Raw genomic sequence first — 18,048 nt, 5'->3', positions numbered from 1 at the left:
AGTAGGTGAATGAGGGCTGTATTCACCTTAAGCATGCCACAGAAAGTATGTCATCTTTGTTATTGCCTCTGTTTTTTTCCCTTGCTATAATAATGATCCTTGGTTTCTGCAGTATTTCAGAACCTCTATACATATGTCCAGCATATAGGGTATTTGTGTTTTATAAACCATGTTCTTTCAGTTAACATGGGTATGGGCGAAATGGCTTCACTCCATACTTCATAATTTCATTGTTTGAACTTTTTTCCCCGTTTCCTTTTTTAAAATGACCATTCAAATGGATATCACTTCGATGGAGCAGTATGAAGTACACAAAATCTCCTAAAAACTAGCATTCCTCAGACTTTTTTTATATCCCCAGAAATGGTTGATTTTTTTTTAGTGAGAGTTTAAATTCTGGAAGATTTACTTTTTTCAGTGCGTCTTCCTGTTTTATTCATAGATATCTGGTATGGAAGACATTATGTGTTTACCACTAAAGCCTCCTTGTTAGTAACCTAATTCTTGGGGAATACTAGAATTTCTTGTTAACATAGGAAGTTGTTTAAATTAATACTCTTAAACTGCTGCCCCGATATTATTCAAATCATTGTACCCGAAGCTTTAGAAATATTAACTTCTGCCCCAGCATCTTAACTGGAGGCAGTATTTTTTGAGTTATTTTGCATTTATCTTAAATGTTTTAAGAACCTCTACATGAATGGACAAATAATTGTTGTTCTGGTCAAAGTTTTTTTTATTGGACTTGTCAAAACAATACACACACTTTTTCTGGATGAGATTTGTGTTACAATTATTTCAGCAAAATTTACTAATACTTTCTATTCATTAACACTTTTATTCAGATGTGTAAAATCTCTCTTGACCCAAAACACATTCATTAATCCTCAACACCGGTGGGATGGATGGTAGTATCCTCTCTTATAGATGGGATAAATGAAGCCAAGTGGTGAAACTACATATCCAAGGTCCCCGTGAATCTGGAAGAGCAGAGACCAGAACTGACTTTTTGCTCACCCGTCCTGATCCTATTCCTTAAGTCACTAGATAATAAGAGGAGAGACCATCAGTTATGTTGCTCTCAATGATAGTTATTGCACTATAACAATGCCTAAAATGAGGCACTCTTGAAATGTTTAATCTTTAAAATTGTGTTAAGCCCCGAATGAAGATTTTCATTTAGGTCTTTTTCTTGCCCACTTGGTGAAAACTTGAGTTATTTTCCTTCGAAGTTTTCTTTCCAAGAAACATGGTGTTGCTGTATCATATTCACAGAATATATTGTGAACAGTGGTTACCCTGTAATGCACACTATGTATGTAAAAGTAATTGCAAAAGGGAGTGAGGCTAATATTTAATACCTGAACACTGCCATACAGAAACACCTGACATGCCAGTGCAGATGCATTGAAATATTACTTAGCTCATTAAATACCCGCATAAGCTTCCGTATTAAGATTCTCCCATAAAATGTGTAGTACATCATAGTTTAATTTCTCAAGAGAATTGAATATTGGATTGCTTATGCATTGTAATACTATATGTCCGAGCACCACTTATACAAGCTTGATTTGTTTTTAGGTCATGATCATAATGTTTCTTCAGTAGCCATCATGCCCAACGGAGATCACATAGTCTCTGCCTCAAGGGATAAAACCATCAAAATGTGGGAAGTTCAAACAGGGTAAGTATAGTTCTGGTTAAAAAGCATCCATTCCAAAAGGAAACACTCTGTACCCTTTGTAAGAAATGTACCAAATATAGCTTGAATGTCATCACAACATACCCTTTGGATTCTGTGCCTTGAGACTGGCTGCTAAAGGATATTTCCTAAGTGACTGAGCCCCAAAGATCCAGTAACCACGTATTGATTCCCCCTCTCCTCTTGAGCTTGTGGTCTACTGTAGGAATGTAATCAATAGATTACTGTATAGTGTTGAGCCACAATGACTGCACCTTTATAGCTACCAGGGAGGTGTGCCATTCTTGATGTGGACAAAAGCCTCTTCCCATCTTTGTACTGTCATTCCTCAGTATGTAACACCCTCCCATAAATCTTCACTTCTCCCTTCTTTTCCACCTCCCCATATGCTCTGAACACACAAATAAGTATTTCTATATTGTCTCTAGCTCTCCCCAGATGTCTTTTACACAGATTAATTTTCTCAGCGCTAGTTTTTCTCTAGGCCTGCTGTTTTACTACTTTCATATTTCCTTCCTTCCCTCTCTGCTTACTTGAGCCGCCTTTTCTTTCTAATCTAGTGACCTTTCTCTCCATGAATTTTAACTCTTCTAGAGCCTTTTCCATCTTGCTTAGCCAGCATGTTGATACTTCAGTTCATTAGTAGACCACCTTATAGTCATAGCCACTTAAACAATAGCCCCCGTGTCCCTAAACCATAAAGCTGCCTACACCAGATTTTTATAGCAACATGCTTGGAGTGATTCATTACTTTCCTTTGTTTGATAGTTATTGCGTGAAGACTTTCACGGGGCACAGAGAATGGGTGCGCATGGTGCGACCTAATCAGGATGGCACCCTGATTGCCAGCTGTTCTAATGACCAGACAGTGCGTGTTTGGGTGGTAGCAACAAAGGAATGCAAAGCTGAGCTCCGAGAACATGAGCATGTGGTAGAATGCATTTCTTGGGCTCCTGAGAGCTCATACTCCACCATATCAGAAGCTACAGGATCCGAGGTAAGCATAAATACAGTACAGGGCTTTCCTTCCTGTTTCAATGCAAATACAGTACAAAAACGACTGTAAAGGTTTTGGAGTATTAAAATTAAATGCTTAATGTATTAAACGTTTTTTATAATATTTGGGTGCAAGGGATATAAGACACCACATTTGGGGTATTGTTCCTATCAGTGTCACTTCCTGAGCTCCCAGGTTCTAGTGCCCTTTCTGTTGACCTTTTTGTGTAAATTCAGGAGCTCCCTGTGAACTTACTGCTCCCCCCTTTCCCCCCGACCTCCTGATAGTAAGTTTCTTCTGCTTTTGGGGAGAAGGGTGAGATGCTCTGATTTTAAGAAGCCCCATTTCTCAACCTGCAAGGAACATGAAAAGAGATGGTATGTTTTTGTCATTAGTTCAGCTCCTTTAATCACCTAAAGGGCATTTGAGAAGTGATAGGGAAACCTATTCTGGAATGAAGAGGCAGGCTGCCTACTAAAGGATTTGTGCGGACTTCATTTGAGTTGAGCTTTGATTTGAATGTCCTAGTACACAAGAGATTCTCACTCTTTCCTCCCCCGTGTGCCCAAAGTCTTTAGTTTTAGAGGTAATTTATCAGTAGGAAAGGTTTGTTCAGAGTTTGTGCAAATCACTTTTAAGGGTGACCTAAAATGTGACTGTACTGTGTGGACAGCGGCTGTTGGAAGTTCCTTTTTATTTAGGTGAAATAAAAACAGCAATAGACAAATGACAGCTTTGGACAAATGTCAGATTATTTTATTCACTTTTTAAAAACACTTCAATGTACTTACAATTTTTGAAGTGATTTCCAAATGTTAACTACCATGGCAAGAGGCAATTAGTTACCAAAGTAATGCTCTCACCTGCCCTCTTCTGGATTCATTAACTACATACATTCTGTTGATAGTCTCGTTTTGAAAAAGAAGTGAGCAGGTATATTAGGACTGAAATCTTTCAGCTGTGCAACTAACAACCGAATATTGCATTGATATTTGGGATTGGGGCTATTGGAAATAAAGTCACACAGAGTAAGGTTTCCAAATATTACCCTTTCAACTGATTACGTGAAGATTCAGAATACAGGAAGGCTGTGTCTTGATAGTCTAATGTTCCCATTGAACATGTTTGGGTTCCTTTTTTGCTGTTTAATTATTGGATTGCTTCTGGAATTTGATCCAAGGAAGTCACAGGCTGTATCCACCAGCATGTTAAATGAGGAGAAGGCTCAATCTCACTAAGTTGAGAAGGGCACCATTGTTAAGTCTCCCAAATGAAAACTTAGTTTGGGTCGTTGGGGGGGAAGAAGGGGGCAGGACTTTGTTTTATATGAATGCAGCAGCAAGAAATATTAGTTCAATGCTTGTACTTTTCTTTGTTAATGTTAATAACAAAGTTCTTCAGGATTTTTATTTTTAGTTTGGTAGTATATGCTTAGTAGCCTTAACCTTGTCAGACGACAATCCAGTTTCCACTTACCGGTAATTAGAAATATCACTCAAATTAGGGGTGTCATTTGAAAGGTGTCTGCATATTTTTCTTTCGTGGATAATACCATAATCTAAAAGTCTGTTTGTTTCCATAGACTAAGAAGAGTGGTAAGCCTGGGCCTTTCCTGCTGTCTGGATCCAGAGACAAGACCATTAAGATGTGGGATATTAGCACTGGCATGTGCCTTATGACACTTGTAAGGTTTTTTCTGTACTGCAGACGTATATTACTTTAGTCAGTAACAGAATGAATGATCTTAAATGTGAATTCAAAACTTAAAGGCCACCTCTCCTCCTTTAGAAAGCTTCTGCAATGCTAGATGCAACAGAATAAAATACATTAAAACAAAATATACAACATAATAGCATCAGTATTTGGTTTTTGTTAGGATCATTAAGAAGTAAAATACAATGCTCTTCTTGGTGAAAGAAGCATAGGTTCTGGAGTACTGTTGTGTGGTTGTATAACATTGAGTATCTTGATTCACCTTCTGAAACTGTAAGCATAAAATTTTGTCTAAATTCTGCCCTACATAAATGTGTCTTGAGACCAGCAAATTCAGAAGTGAAATCAAGTGTGTTGCTGTGTTTGGGCTGCTGTTGCAACAGTTATCAAGGCTGGGATGAAAATTGATGTAAATATCCAACATTGAAGACACTAGGGGTTTGGCTACACTTGCAGCTGTACAGTGCTGGGAGTTAAAGCTGTCTTCGTACAGCTGTGTCGGAAAAGCACTGCAGTGTGGCCACACTGACAGCTACCAGCGCTGCAGTGTGGCCACATTTGCAGCGGTGTTGGGAGTGGTGCATTATGGGCAGCTATCCCAGCATTCAAGTGGCTGCAGTGTGCTTTTCAAAAGAGGAGGTGGGGTACAGTGTGACAGGGAGCGTGAGGAAGACAGTTGATTTTTGGAGCTGACACTGTTAGCTCCCTGCCTTGCAAGTTCTAAGGACTTGAAGATACACAGCACCAACCTTCAATCATTTTAAAAGTTTCGACCCCTTCCCCCACCCCTCTCTCATTCACTAAATGCAAATATCCTTCAGACCAGATAAGCGGCTGCTCCAAAACAGACCTTCCCTCTCCCCTTCGGACTGCTTCTCTTCTCAAGCAAACACTAGATGTGGACATTCATCCCCCTGCCTGCCTCTGCTCGAGCACACAGTAGCTGTGTTTGTATTTTAGATAAGCAGCTCCTGGAGCCATGAGTTCACAACAAAACAAAGAGAGGCATCACAACAAACAAAGTGTTACCTTTAATTAAAAAGTATTATGGGAAGGTTCCGGAGGTCAGTTATAGCGTAGTAAGATTAATCACTGTTTACACTGGCACCCCAGTGCTGCAAGAGCAGCGCTCTTCTCTTTATTCCTCTCGTCGAGGTGGAGTACAGCCAGCGCTGTAGCCAGGGAGATAACAGCACTGTATGTGTCTTGCCAGTGTGGATGGGGAGTAAGTTACAGTGCTGTAAAGCCACCACCAGCGCTGTAACTCTCAAGTGTAGCCAAGCCCTAGGTCTGTTTTGTAGGACAGACAAGGAATGTTGGATGGGTTTTAATAAAATAAACTAGCATTCTGTGATGAAGAAACAGCTTTATTCCATATTGACACTTGTTAATGAGAGACAGATGAAATGTTTTAAGCAGATCTAGAGAGAATGTAAGAACTTTGTCTGCTTGTTCATAAGGTGGGCCATGATAATTGGGTACGTGGCGTTCTGTTCCATTCTGGAGGAAAATTTATTTTGAGCTGTGCTGATGACAAGACCCTCCGTGTCTGGGACTACAAGAACAAACGATGTATGAAAACCCTTAATGCGCACGAACACTTTGTTACCTCTTTGGGTACGTATTGTTTTACAATGCTTACTGCAGAACACCGAACCAAAACTACCAACTTTCTACACTTCTACTCCTTGCATTCTAGGCCAGAAATACCCACCCTGAAGACTTTAAATACAGTACTCAAAGGAATAACCGTAATAAAGTGTGCTTAAATGTAAGGCCTTTTGGCACCCGTCTGAACTGCTTCTGTACTTGCAGTTCATGCACTGTTCACTAAGCAGTGCTGCCATCAGAGATGCACAAAATCTATTCCAAAAGACTGTTTAATTTTAAGATACATCAGCAAAACAGTATTACAGGGAGCAAATCTGGTAGAAAAGACTTGTGCTATTCAAGACTTTGTAAGGTTAGTCAACCACTTATATTTGATGGCATTAACTTATGTATTGTCAAGCCAGTTTTTAGTGGATGATGACCGCATCTAAAACCTCCACCTGCACTGATTTGAGTTTCAGCACACAAGCCAGAGACGTGTACATATTCTAGCCTCCAAGCCACTTGGGTTTCCTTCAAATCAGGGTTGAAGCAGGCTGGTGAAGTGGATGAAAAGCTTTAACTTGCAATGTTAGTCTGAAACATTTTACCAGTATGTGTGGATGGGGATTGTGGGTAACACTGTATTAAAAATAGCTGTCCCTTTAAGTACGTTACTTTGTGCTCATGTGCACTCTTGTGTGCTAATTAGCTTTATTAGCTGTTCAATCTTTTTTCCAAAAAGTTTAAAATACTTCCCAGACAAGAACAATCCTGGATTTGTCATAGAATCTCTTCTCTAGTTGTGATGTTTTTTCTGTAGTCTTTAGAATTTTTTAGTTTCTTCTAAACCCTCTGTGTCAAGGTAGTGATAGGCCTGAAACTTGGGCCACTAAGTATTTGTGTTTATCACAATTAGCACTTGAGTCAGGCTTTCTGTATGCCCTGGGATATTACTGCTAAAAGGAGTAAAGTCAGTAGGGAAGTAAAGAAAAGATGTTAATGTTAGATACATCTGAAATTTTATAGCACCCACTTTTTAAAGATTGCCGCTTCCTAATTTTTCCACTTAGCCCTCCCAATACATTATTGTCCACCAATTGACGTGAACAGAAGTTGATTGCAGGGTTTATAATGCCTCTCAGATCCCCCTGAGAAGCAGTTTTCTTTAAAAGCCTGTGAAATACACACGTATCCATTCCTGGTCAGTACTAAATCTCTCTGCTCCAGGAATAAAAACATGGTATATGCTGATGTCCGAAGTCAAACATTTTGATCTGTATGAAGTTACTTAATGGTGTTTTATAGCCAGAGGATGCAAGACCTGAGCCTTCTTCCATTTGATAGCAATCTGACTACTTAGTACACCTTAAGTTATGTTACAAACTTCATACAACCATACGTTTACACAACACTTTCTAAAAATAGAGCAAGACTATTTTTTTCCTGCCCCAAAGAGCTTATGATTTAAATGTTAATAAGATCCAAACATTTCAGTATGAAAAGGAAGCGTTTGTCCTTGCAGGAACTTAGAACAGTAGCATTCTTCTAGCTGAACAATCACTGGGGAGGGAGTGCTCATCTTATTTGGGACCTCTGTGGCTCAGATTCAGAACATAGTTCCCTGTAGCAGAACTCCAGAAGAAAGCTGAGATTTGTACCCTTTTTAGAGTATTTGGAGTATGCTTTTTGTTGAAATTCTGTTGAAAGGTCTTTTAACTTCACCTTTCCAGTAACATCCTGGGCTGGGGAGTTTTAACACTTTCATTGGTAATTCTGACTACCAACAATACTCTAGGGAACGCTTCTTAGGCTTATTATGGTTTTCTGTTGCAATAGTGTTTAGGAGTCCCATGGGCCCTGACTCTGTTGTGTTTGTACAGTGCCTAGCACAACAAAAGATAGTCCCTGCCCCAAAGACCTTACAATCTGTGTCTCTCCTTGACCTTTATAGTATTGTTGTGCTTTTTCAGAGGGGAAAGATATTTTTGATGGGGAGAGGGAATGCTATAAATTGTTGCATTCATTTAATATGAGTTTCTCTTTCTCACAGATTTCCACAAGACAGCACCATATGTGGTTACTGGCAGTGTAGATCAAACAGTAAAAGTGTGGGAGTGCCGTTGATTGAAGTCACATTTGACCCCCTTTTCCTCTGGATGCACTCAGATACCATGGTTATCCATTGAGCTCTGTTTAAATAAATATTGTCCTTTCATGTAAATTATTCTGGATGTAGATTGAGCTTATTAAATGTTACACACAAAGTATTCATGCATGGTGAATCCAAATTGTATACTGTAAATTTACATACGTTGTCTAGAAGTACCATAGGTTTAAGAACATGGGCTGGCATTGGTCACATCAGACCTAAGAAGGCAGAAGTTGGATAACTGAGATAGGGCACTTAACTGAATAGCTGATGGTGTCGTTGTATGTTGTATAATTATACCTGGTTTTCTTTCTGCTGTCTGTTGGTGCCTGAACTGGTGACCTCATTTGGGAAAAGTTTTGTAGGGCTCTTTCAGAAATGTGTATCTATATAACATCACTTAAGTGTGCTTAATAAATCTTCTCTAAGAATACTAGATAATAAGGCTGCAATTCAGAATCTTCTGAACCTTATATGTAATTAATGGGAATTAAACTTTGGGATTTTTGTCATGACACATTTGCCAAATCAATAGAATGCATTTGTTTTGGCCTCCTGTCTCGCAAAGGGTGGTGTATTTATATAAACAAATTAACTTGTAAATCTGAAATAAGAGAACACATCTTAGTAGCAGCTGATGTGATATATTTATTTTATTTGGTCATTCAGTGGTTAAGCTATATGTAAAACTTTAAGCATAATGCTTTTCTTGTTAGACATACTTCCAAGAGGAGGAGTCCTTCCTAGTAGAATTTAACGATATAATTTCCATCTAGAGCTTAATCTCTACAGTGACTGTGTTGTGGTAGCAGTTTACTGTTTGGTTTTGACATGGTTTGTGTGCAGTGCCCATTACGCAATATCAAAGGACACTCTCCCTGTATTCTATGTGGAAAGTGCGGGAATACAGGGGTTTCAGTGCCACCTCAAACCCTTCTGAAATGTGAGGTAATATAAAACATAACAAGTTTTAACATAGCTTGCATCAAAATTTACCATGGTCTGTGTAAGAAAAAGATCTTAAGGTACAGTATTCAAATTCTTTCAATAAAGCACTAAAATGGATCTGATTGTAGAGTGATGGACTCTATTACAGATTTTGATACAAGCTTCTAAAAATTTTCACATTTATAGCCTTATAATGAGCCGCCCGAGTGTGGGAGTGAAACTATCAAGTAAATGTTAAAAACCAAACAAAATCTTAGTGTGATTTGGTAATTCGTAATCCATTTCTGGTAGAAGTTTTAATTTGCATATCCCTAAAATTACATATTTTGATCTGAAGTGAATGAAAATATCAAATGAATATTTTAATCAGCATTTTTGTGACAAATTCCATTGTAGATAATTAAGAAATCCATTGCTTATCTAACCAGGTCTTTTTAAAAATCCACTGTAAAATTTGCAATATAATGAAGTTACCAGTCTGACATTTTAATAGGTGAATTTATTCTGTGCATTGTTTTATTCATTTTGTTTACATGGCTTTTAAAACTGTCCCTTTTTAAAGAAATGATTCAATGGAAAGCATTGGATTGGAGGGTATACACACACTAAAGAAAAAATGGTGAGTGGTAAGATTGTAAATTTCCTACAGTCGCATACAAAAAGGGTCCATAAAACCACCAGATGGAGATGGATTCTGATATTGGTTCCTTGCATAAACGTGCCTCTGGTGTAGGGGAGGAAACTGAGCGTTTAATGTATTTTGAAAGCAGATGAAGATGGAGGCTAATTCCTTAAATCTAGTGGTTTATATCATTCAGGATAATGTTTTCCACAGTAAAACATACACAAATTTGAAGTCTTTTTGCTTAAGCTGTTTCAACTGGAATAACTTGCTGCTATTTATTTGTCCTATTTGGAAATTCCACATACACAGTCGGTGCATTTTAAAATTTCTTCATACATCTGCAACTGTAAACTAGTACTGCATTTTAATTCCTGATAGGATCTAGCAACTTCAGTTATTTAAGGGTAAAGTAAACCTGACACGTGTACATAATTCATTAACATGAATGAGAAACTTAAAGGTACCTGTTATGTGGAAATTGTGCACTGCATTTTTTCCCCTGTAGCATGCAACGATTTACAGGGACAAAGAGGAACTAAAGTTTTGTAAGCAGCATTTTATTTGATTGAGAAAGTGAAACACCCTGCTGAGTATTTAAACTTGCAGCAACTCAATTTGCAATCTTCTCCGTTAATAAGCAGTGAATAATCTCAGGGATGGTCCTAAAATGGATCAGAAGTTAAAGCCCTGTTTTTAGACAAAAAGTGAAAGCTACAACACAGGAGTTGGGTTTCTGAGTTGATACTACACTGTGTTGATCTTTTTCACCATTTTCAATGTGTTCTGTCAGTTGTCTAATCCTGTGCCTTTCCTGTGATAAGTACAATGATGAGGATACTGGTTTGGATTGTAAAAGGAATTTATTGGAGGATTTAGAGGTTCACTGCTGCTTTGTCACTTTCCTTACTAAAATTGGCATTTTAAAAAGAAAACATAGTGCTACATTCCCAAATAAACAAATATAAATTTTGTTAAAATGAATGAGAAGACAGACATTCCAGTGCCACACTAACTTAATGTGCCCAGGAAATCCTAGATGCATTCTTGAAAGTGCAAAATTTATTGTGTTTAGACATAACCTGAAAGTTGATGTTTTATAGCATCTTGCACTTTAGAAGATTAAAAAGCCGTCCTGCTTTTGTGTATGGTGTGACCAATGATGTGCCCAGGGCACTAATTAAAAAGAAAAAAGCAAAGCAAAACTAGTTGCTAGCAAGTTCTCCAAGGGCTGTGGAGCACTGTAGTGGTTTGAAAGCTTTGGCTATAGACTCACCAAGCCCAGTCTACTTATACTATCAGTACCCTGCTTCTCTTGTTTGCCTCCTTCTGTTTTTGTGAACTGCCTGGTAATATCACTCTTAAATAGCTTTTGTTCCTCATAAAAGCTATTTAAAAGAAAAAAATATATACTTTTTTTGTTGACCGTGGTGGCTTGATAATCCTTTAACAATTTGAAGATTAAAAATTGCTGAATTGAATGAAGGAAAAAGGCACTTAGACTGCTCATTCTGTGTCCAGCTGTACATAAAGTCCAGTGTGTTAGTTACTACAAAGAATAATCTCCATTAGTGGAGAAAAACTACATGTAAAACATGGTAGGGAAGAGCACTTGTGGGATGGGGGAAGTGAGCTGGATTTACAAGTCACGACTGGAGTTAACTGGCCTTTTTATCTTTCCACTGTGTCATGTAAGTAGCTGCTTTCTTGTCCTACCTATCCTTCAGGCTTCCCCCAGTTCATTCTGAAGATAAGTTAGTGAAATCTTCAAGTTTAGAATTTGATCCTGACATTGACATGAAGGCAAACATCAACTTTTTTCATAAGAAAGATGTAGAGATTGCAGTTGGAGAAAACTGTTCCCAAACTGTAGGAGTTAACTGAAGATATGACACAATAATAATAAAATCAGTAAAGGAATGTATATAATACTGCTCTGTGTTTTACAGTAAGATTTGTTGCTCTCAGACTGTGTAAAACAAAATTTATTCATGTTTTCTGCATATTAAAAAAATCTTATTGTACCAATTGGTAAACTATTAAATGCATATAAAACTAGATGTGGTTTTTGTTTCCTTGGATGCAGGAAGTAAAACTACTTGATTAAAAGCTTCTGTAGGTTCACCCTTCAGATTTCACTCCACACTTTTAACTCCTAAACCGATTCCAACCAGGAAGTGTGGAAATAGTTGAAGTTGATTAGTTAGCTCTAATATAATAAGAGGAGTAACTGAATTACATAAATGACAATCTTGGATTCAAGTGATGCAAACTGAAAATTTGACTTGACTAGTTCAAGGGAGACAAGGTGTGTGAGGTAATGTTTCACTGGACCAACTTCTGTGGATGAGAGAGAAGCTGGTCCAGTGAAATGTTACTTCACTCACCTTTGTCTCTTTAATATCCTGGGACTGACACAAATACAACACCACTGCAGAGTTCAAAGGAAGCTGTCTAACTCTTTTCCCCATTATTTTAGTTTCTTTACTGTCTAATTTTGTCCCTTCCTATTAAACAAGCATCAATTGATACAATGCTTTTAATGGAGTACTTCCTTATTTGTCTTCAGTCTTTTTGAGGTGTCAGCCCAGCGTGGGGATTTAGGTTTATTGAATGGTCCTTCATGATAGCTTTGTAGCAATAGTACAGAGATTTGCAGTGGCATCTCTCTGCAGTGCTTGCTTGTTTGAGGTCTATTTTTGTCTAAGACTTACCTTATCTAGAGGACAGTTCCCTTCCACAGTTGTCGGTTTCAAGAGTAGAAAATTTTGAGCATAAACTACTTAATATGCAGCACTCAACCTGGTTTAGAAAGCTCTGAGAAACAATTATGGTAGAGAGGACCCAATGTGAAGGGTGTCTTGCAGAGCAGGAAAACTACAATGGTTGTTTGATGTACACAAAATGAGTAAGACCCAATCAGTGAAGGAGGAGAACTATGAACCTTTTCAGCTTGATATATGCTACCTGGCAAACTGCAAAGGCTATTTGTACCAAATCCAGTCTTCTGCATCGGGAATAGGCCTTGCTTGATACCGTACATTATCAACTGTAAGTTATTTGCAATGGAGATGATCAATATCTTGAGACTGCATGAAGAGGACCTATCAATGGCTCCAGTTGACTATCAAACCGCATCCATGTTTGTAGAAGTAAAGAAATGGGCTTTGTCTTTGTGCTAGAATGAAATGAGAGCCAAATGGAAGGCCACAGTATTTGTACCTTAATAGCAACGGCTGAACTTAGAGTAAATGCTATAATGAAAGGAAAAGCTTCAGTTCAGCAGAGGGAGTGGGAAGATACAATTGGACTTTGGCAACCTACTGGAAAGGTCTATCCATGCAATACATTTTAGTGAATACTGTACTACAGTGAACGATCACTCTAAAGGCTTTCATGACATTTGGTGTTTTTTTTTCTTGAAGGCACAGCTCCTGGAATCATGTATTGCATGAAAAACATTGAGCTTTGATGTTAGTTTCTAGCCCTTGTGGGAAAGGCTCATACAGAAGGTCCACTAAAAGCTCAACTTTATTTTTAGGAATCTTTTGCCAATCTGACTAATGATTTAGGTTAGATATCAGGACATTTTTCCCTAACTCTTAAGGATAGTTAAGCATGGGAACAGGTTACCTAGGGAGATCTGGAATCTCAGACGTGTTTTTGTAAGAACGGGTTAGACAAACACCTGTCTAGGATGGGCTAGATTCCTCTTGATGTCCCATCCACCCCTACATTTGTGTCCCCATTTCTCTAAAACACCCATATCTGTTGAGTAGGAAGTCTCTCTCCCCATCCCATGCTGTCTAATGTCCTAGCGGTAGGTAACAAGGGAGTGAATTTGACACTGATAAGACATTGTTTCTGTTTTTTAGTTCTCAGAATAAACAAGTACAGCCTGGACGGTATTAGAACAAGATGATTTGCCAGCCCAGTTTGGAAGGGTTGTCCATATTGTCCAGCAATGTGCAGCATGCTCTAACTTCTGGATCTTTAGCTGCCTTTGAGAATTCAACAGAGTGAGTCAGTTTTTTTTTTTTCGTTTCACTGACACACTCCTTGTCTGGCTGTACTAAGACTGTAGATTGAGCCGGGGACAGAACAGAGATTTCTAGCTTAGATACAGGAGGATGTGAACATTCATTCTGCTGAGGTCTCCTGACTCATTAGCCATCCTGGGCAGCAGGTCAAACAAGAAAAGGCCGTCAGTAATTCCATCCAGGGTGTGGGAGACAGGCAGCAGAAAGTGTTTCAAACCCCTCTGCCACCCCCACACACACACATGCAAGTTTGAAATCCATATATTTGACTTTCCACCTCCCCCATTCTTGTTGGATAGCTTAGCTCTACTTTTGAGTGCTTTATTGCGAGGAGCTTGACAAACACCAAAGACTAATTCCCAGGACACTTTTCTGTAAAAGCTGGGGGGTAAATGATCAGTATGTCTGAATAGTCCAGTGTTTGGGAGGTTTTCAGAATTCATTTTCATGTGTAGTGGGTGGAGGAGTAATTCTCTGCTTTGGGATTTAGTGTTGGAGTCAGAGTAGCCCATTCTTCATTCAGTTGAATGAGGGTGTGGCTGGATTCCACTCTAAACACAATAGGGGTTAAAATGGTGGCTTTCTGCTCTACTAAAACGTAGAGTTGCAGCTAATTATGTATCATTGCAGAATACTTGACATGAACTAAAATCCAGGAAATTCCTTGGGGAAAGGAAGCAGTGATGATAAAAATAGGTATCTATTTTTTCATACTCATCAGGAATAATTTCCTCCTCCTGCTTTTTGCCAGTTTTCTCTGATATAGTTCTATTCCCCTCCACTGTTTCCAACTGACTATATGAAAAGTGACATTCAGTTGTCCCCTTGCCAGCCTAATTAGTGAGTGGCTGAAGTTTGTATCTTCTTAGTGGGACCATAAAACCAATGTATGTGCCACTGCCTGCCGTGGGTGACAGGAGTCTGGATTTGGGTTAATCAATTAATAGAACTGTGATAGAGCAACGTTCTCAGGGATAGGTTGCTCATTCTTTAAGCGACTTACACCACTAAAAGCAGTTGACAAAAAATGGAGAGGAAGGATGGTCCTGGTTAGGATGTTAGCCTGGGTGTTTTGTCCCAGAGCCAGGTGCTGAACCCAGGAGTCAAGTCAAAAAGGGTCTTCCCTGCAGTGTTGACTGTTCAAGTTAGCCAGGCCTGAGTGAGAGCAGTGGTACTGCAGAATGTTTGAGCTATGGAGTTCTCTGGGCTTTACTCCCCAATCTGTAAAATGGGGGTAATAGTAATTTCCCAGCATGCGGGGACTTGTGCAGGGGGAGAGGACGGTGGAGCATGAGTGGGAGGTGCTAATATGACATGGTGATTGTGACAAGGTCATGTTAAAAGTAGTTTTTCCTTGCTAGAAAGTGTGGATAATACCAAGCTAGAAGGGGTTGCAAGTGCTTTGGAGGATAGATTAAAATTCAGAATGATCTGGACAAACGGTGTGAAGTAAAAAGGATGAAATTTTAATAAGAACAAATGCAAAGTACTCCCATTATGAAGGACCAATCAATCAGTTGCACACCTACAAAATTGGAAATGACTGCCTAGGAAGGAGTACTGCAGAAAGGGATCTGGGGATCATAATGGACCACAAGCTAAATGAGTCTGTAATGCTGTTACCAAAAAAACCCCAAAAAGCAAATGTCATTCTGGGATGTATTAGCACGATTGTTGTAAGCAAGACATGAAGTAATTCTTCTGCTCTGGCCTCAACTAGAGTAGTGTGTCCAGTTCTGGGTGCCACATTTCAGGAAGGATGTGTACAAATAGAGCATCCAGAGAAGAGCAACAAGAATGATGAAAGGTCTAGAAAACATGACCTGTGAGGGAAGATTGAAAAAACTGGGTTTGTTTTGCGTGGGAAGGATAAGACAGAGGGGATATACTTTTAAGTATGTTAAAAGATTAAGAGGAGGAAGAAAAATTGTTTTTCTTAACCTCTGAGGATAGGACAAGAAGCAATAAGGTGGTTTAGGTTGGACATTAGGAAAATCTTCCTGTCAAAGTGGTTAAGCACTGGAATAAATTGTCCAGGGGGGTTCTGGAATCTCCATTGTTGGAGATTTTTTAACAGCAGGTTGGACAAACACCACCTCAGGGATGGTCTAGATAATTAGTCCACCAGGAGCGCAGGGAACTGGACTAGATGACCTCTCAAGGTCCCTTCCAGTTCTATAATTGGGGGAAGGAAAATGCTTTAGCAAAGCCAGCAGGAAATTGAGACCTAAAACCTCAACTACCTCTAGGCAGGGACCTGGAGAAGTTGGCAGTACCCAAGAGGCTGTTTGAAGCAACATAACATGGGCTGTTGTATTTCAATCAAGGTGCTTGGGAAAATCATGAACAGCAGCAGCTCATCAACATCTTTTGATCCATGCTGCTGCCTGAGTGTAAGATTCCATCAATAACTTAATCAACAACTTTAATTAAACTGTTTACAGAGAGAGGCCCAGATTTCATTTAAATTCCCCAAAAGTGAGCTGTTCATTTTGCTATAGCCCATTCAGTTTTGAGCAGTTAAGTTTCATATTAGGCAGGTGGTGCCTTCTGTGCATGTCCCCTCACTCCCAAGGACAAACAGACCACTTGCTACCAAGATCAAGGTGTGGCTTACTCTAAAGTGGAATTTGGAATTGAAAAATTTCTTAATGCTTTAACTGTTGGGGAAGAACAACAGTGATTGTGATAGTTTAATATTATGGCTCAATGTGTGCAGCTCTTTCCTACAGTGTAGGAATAAAAGGAGTGAGATTCTCTGCTGTTAAATCTACATTTCCCTTGGGAGTGCTGTTTGTTTGGCTAATTTCCTCTACCTCTCTCCAGTAGCCCCCCAAAATGAGCCATTTTGTTTAACCCTAGACAGCACTACCCCAGGTGCTATAATTAGACCACTCAGAATTGATTCTTCTATTTGATTGAACTCAGTCAAAACCTCTTGAGATTTGGTGCTAAATAAGGGATCTCATATTACAGAACCAGACTTACTGTACTTTCCAAGCCTACATTTGTCTGTGCCTTATGAGGAAACCACCTAATCAGCTGGTTACTCCTGATTGTTTCTTGAAGCAAGGCCAGACTTGGCTGATGTAATAGAGGTGCTTAAGTTTACACCCATTCTTTTCCCACTCCAAGTTGAAATACTTTGTGCATGGTCCTGTGGAAATGCCCAATGATTGAAGTGGGTCCTGCTCCTTGGCCACTGTGTTTATTTTAAAAGAAAACGCTGACACTGCTGTAGCTTAGGCTGAGGAATTAAGTTTAAAAACCAAACCCAGGCACCGTTTAGCCAGCAAGAGATGCAATGTTTATAATGTATTTCATTTTCTGCCCTGCTTCAGCAGGTACCTTTATCCCAGCTGCTTGCTAAGTGTGAACAAGCAGTGTCCTGTTCCCACTCCAGAAAGGGAGATAAGAGGTGGGAAACTGGCTTTTAGGCTCTCAGTATTGCACTTTTCCTGAACAGAGGTGGGAGCTGGTCTGAAAACCAAACCAATTCAAAATAAGGGCTCAGGCTGAAGTCTGAGTCAGATTTGTAGTAAGAAGTGGAGCCTTTCCCCTGATGGAGGAAAAGCTAACACCCTATTGGAGAATCAGAATAAGATTTTGAAAAACTGATCAGTTCAATGCCCATCTCTTCCCTGTAAACTGCTCTAGTGTAAGCTACTCCTGGAGCTGGGTAAAGCATAATTATACCAAGCAGGAAGGAAAATTAACTATTAGGTTAGGAACAGGGCTTCAGGATTACTTTTCTTTAGTGTTGTGAGACAGACAGGTACCCCCTTGCACTGCATTGTGGAAATAGGAGTAGAGTTGAAGTTACCTGTTGCTATTTTATCTATTTTTAATTAGCTGCTAAAGGAAAAAAAAAATCCAGTTCCTTTTGTGCTTGGTGTTACCAAAATGTGGAAATCAGGCTAGAGAACAAAACAAGCAGCAGGTGGGGGGGGGGGGGGGTGATCATTCAGCTTCTGTATCTAAGTCTCATCTGCCCTCACCTGTTACTGCATGTGGTAGGAAATCAGTTTAGACTAATCCTCCACTGCTTCTGTGGCTGTCTAATTCATTTTCCCCACCTATGTGTGAGTGACTCTGCCTGTGAAGAATTAAACATCTCCCCCTAGATTCACACTCCTGAAGCAGTGTGTATCTTACCAACAGTTTGTGATGAGGAATAGGAGGCAGTGCCACCATTGTGTGGGGAAGGAGAGCAAAGCCCACTGCTCCAAAGTCTCATGTGCAAGCAGCAGGGAATGATGAGTGAGCTGATGCTGTAGCAGACAG

At 39.3% G+C, this 18,048-nt stretch overlaps 1 protein-coding gene across 3 annotated transcripts in view; it reads left to right on the top strand.

The window, feature by feature from the left end:
- PAFAH1B1 (platelet activating factor acetylhydrolase 1b regulatory subunit 1) overlaps positions 1 to 11,782 on the top strand; it is a 59,892-nt gene extending 48,110 nt beyond the window's left edge. For all 3 annotated transcript variants that reach the window (XM_050929166.1, XM_050929167.1, XM_050929168.1), the window contains 5 exons: positions 1,582 to 1,684; positions 2,471 to 2,699; positions 4,282 to 4,383; positions 5,873 to 6,029; positions 8,056 to 11,782. In XM_050929166.1, the coding sequence (XP_050785123.1) occupies positions 1,582 to 1,684; positions 2,471 to 2,699; positions 4,282 to 4,383; positions 5,873 to 6,029; positions 8,056 to 8,129 (665 nt within the window). In that variant the 3' untranslated portion in view covers positions 8,130 to 11,782. The remainder of the gene's footprint in view (positions 1 to 1,581; positions 1,685 to 2,470; positions 2,700 to 4,281; positions 4,384 to 5,872; positions 6,030 to 8,055) is intronic.
- The last annotated feature ends 6,266 nt before the right edge of the window (positions 11,783 to 18,048 follow it).

The sequence above is a fragment of the Gopherus flavomarginatus genome, chromosome 19 (genome assembly GCF_025201925.1).
Source record: "Gopherus flavomarginatus isolate rGopFla2 chromosome 19, rGopFla2.mat.asm, whole genome shotgun sequence".
Lineage (NCBI taxonomy): Eukaryota > Metazoa > Chordata > Testudines > Testudinidae > Gopherus > Gopherus flavomarginatus.
The sequence above is the reverse complement of the archived record's forward strand: the minus strand, read 5'-3'. Positions and strand labels throughout refer to the sequence as shown.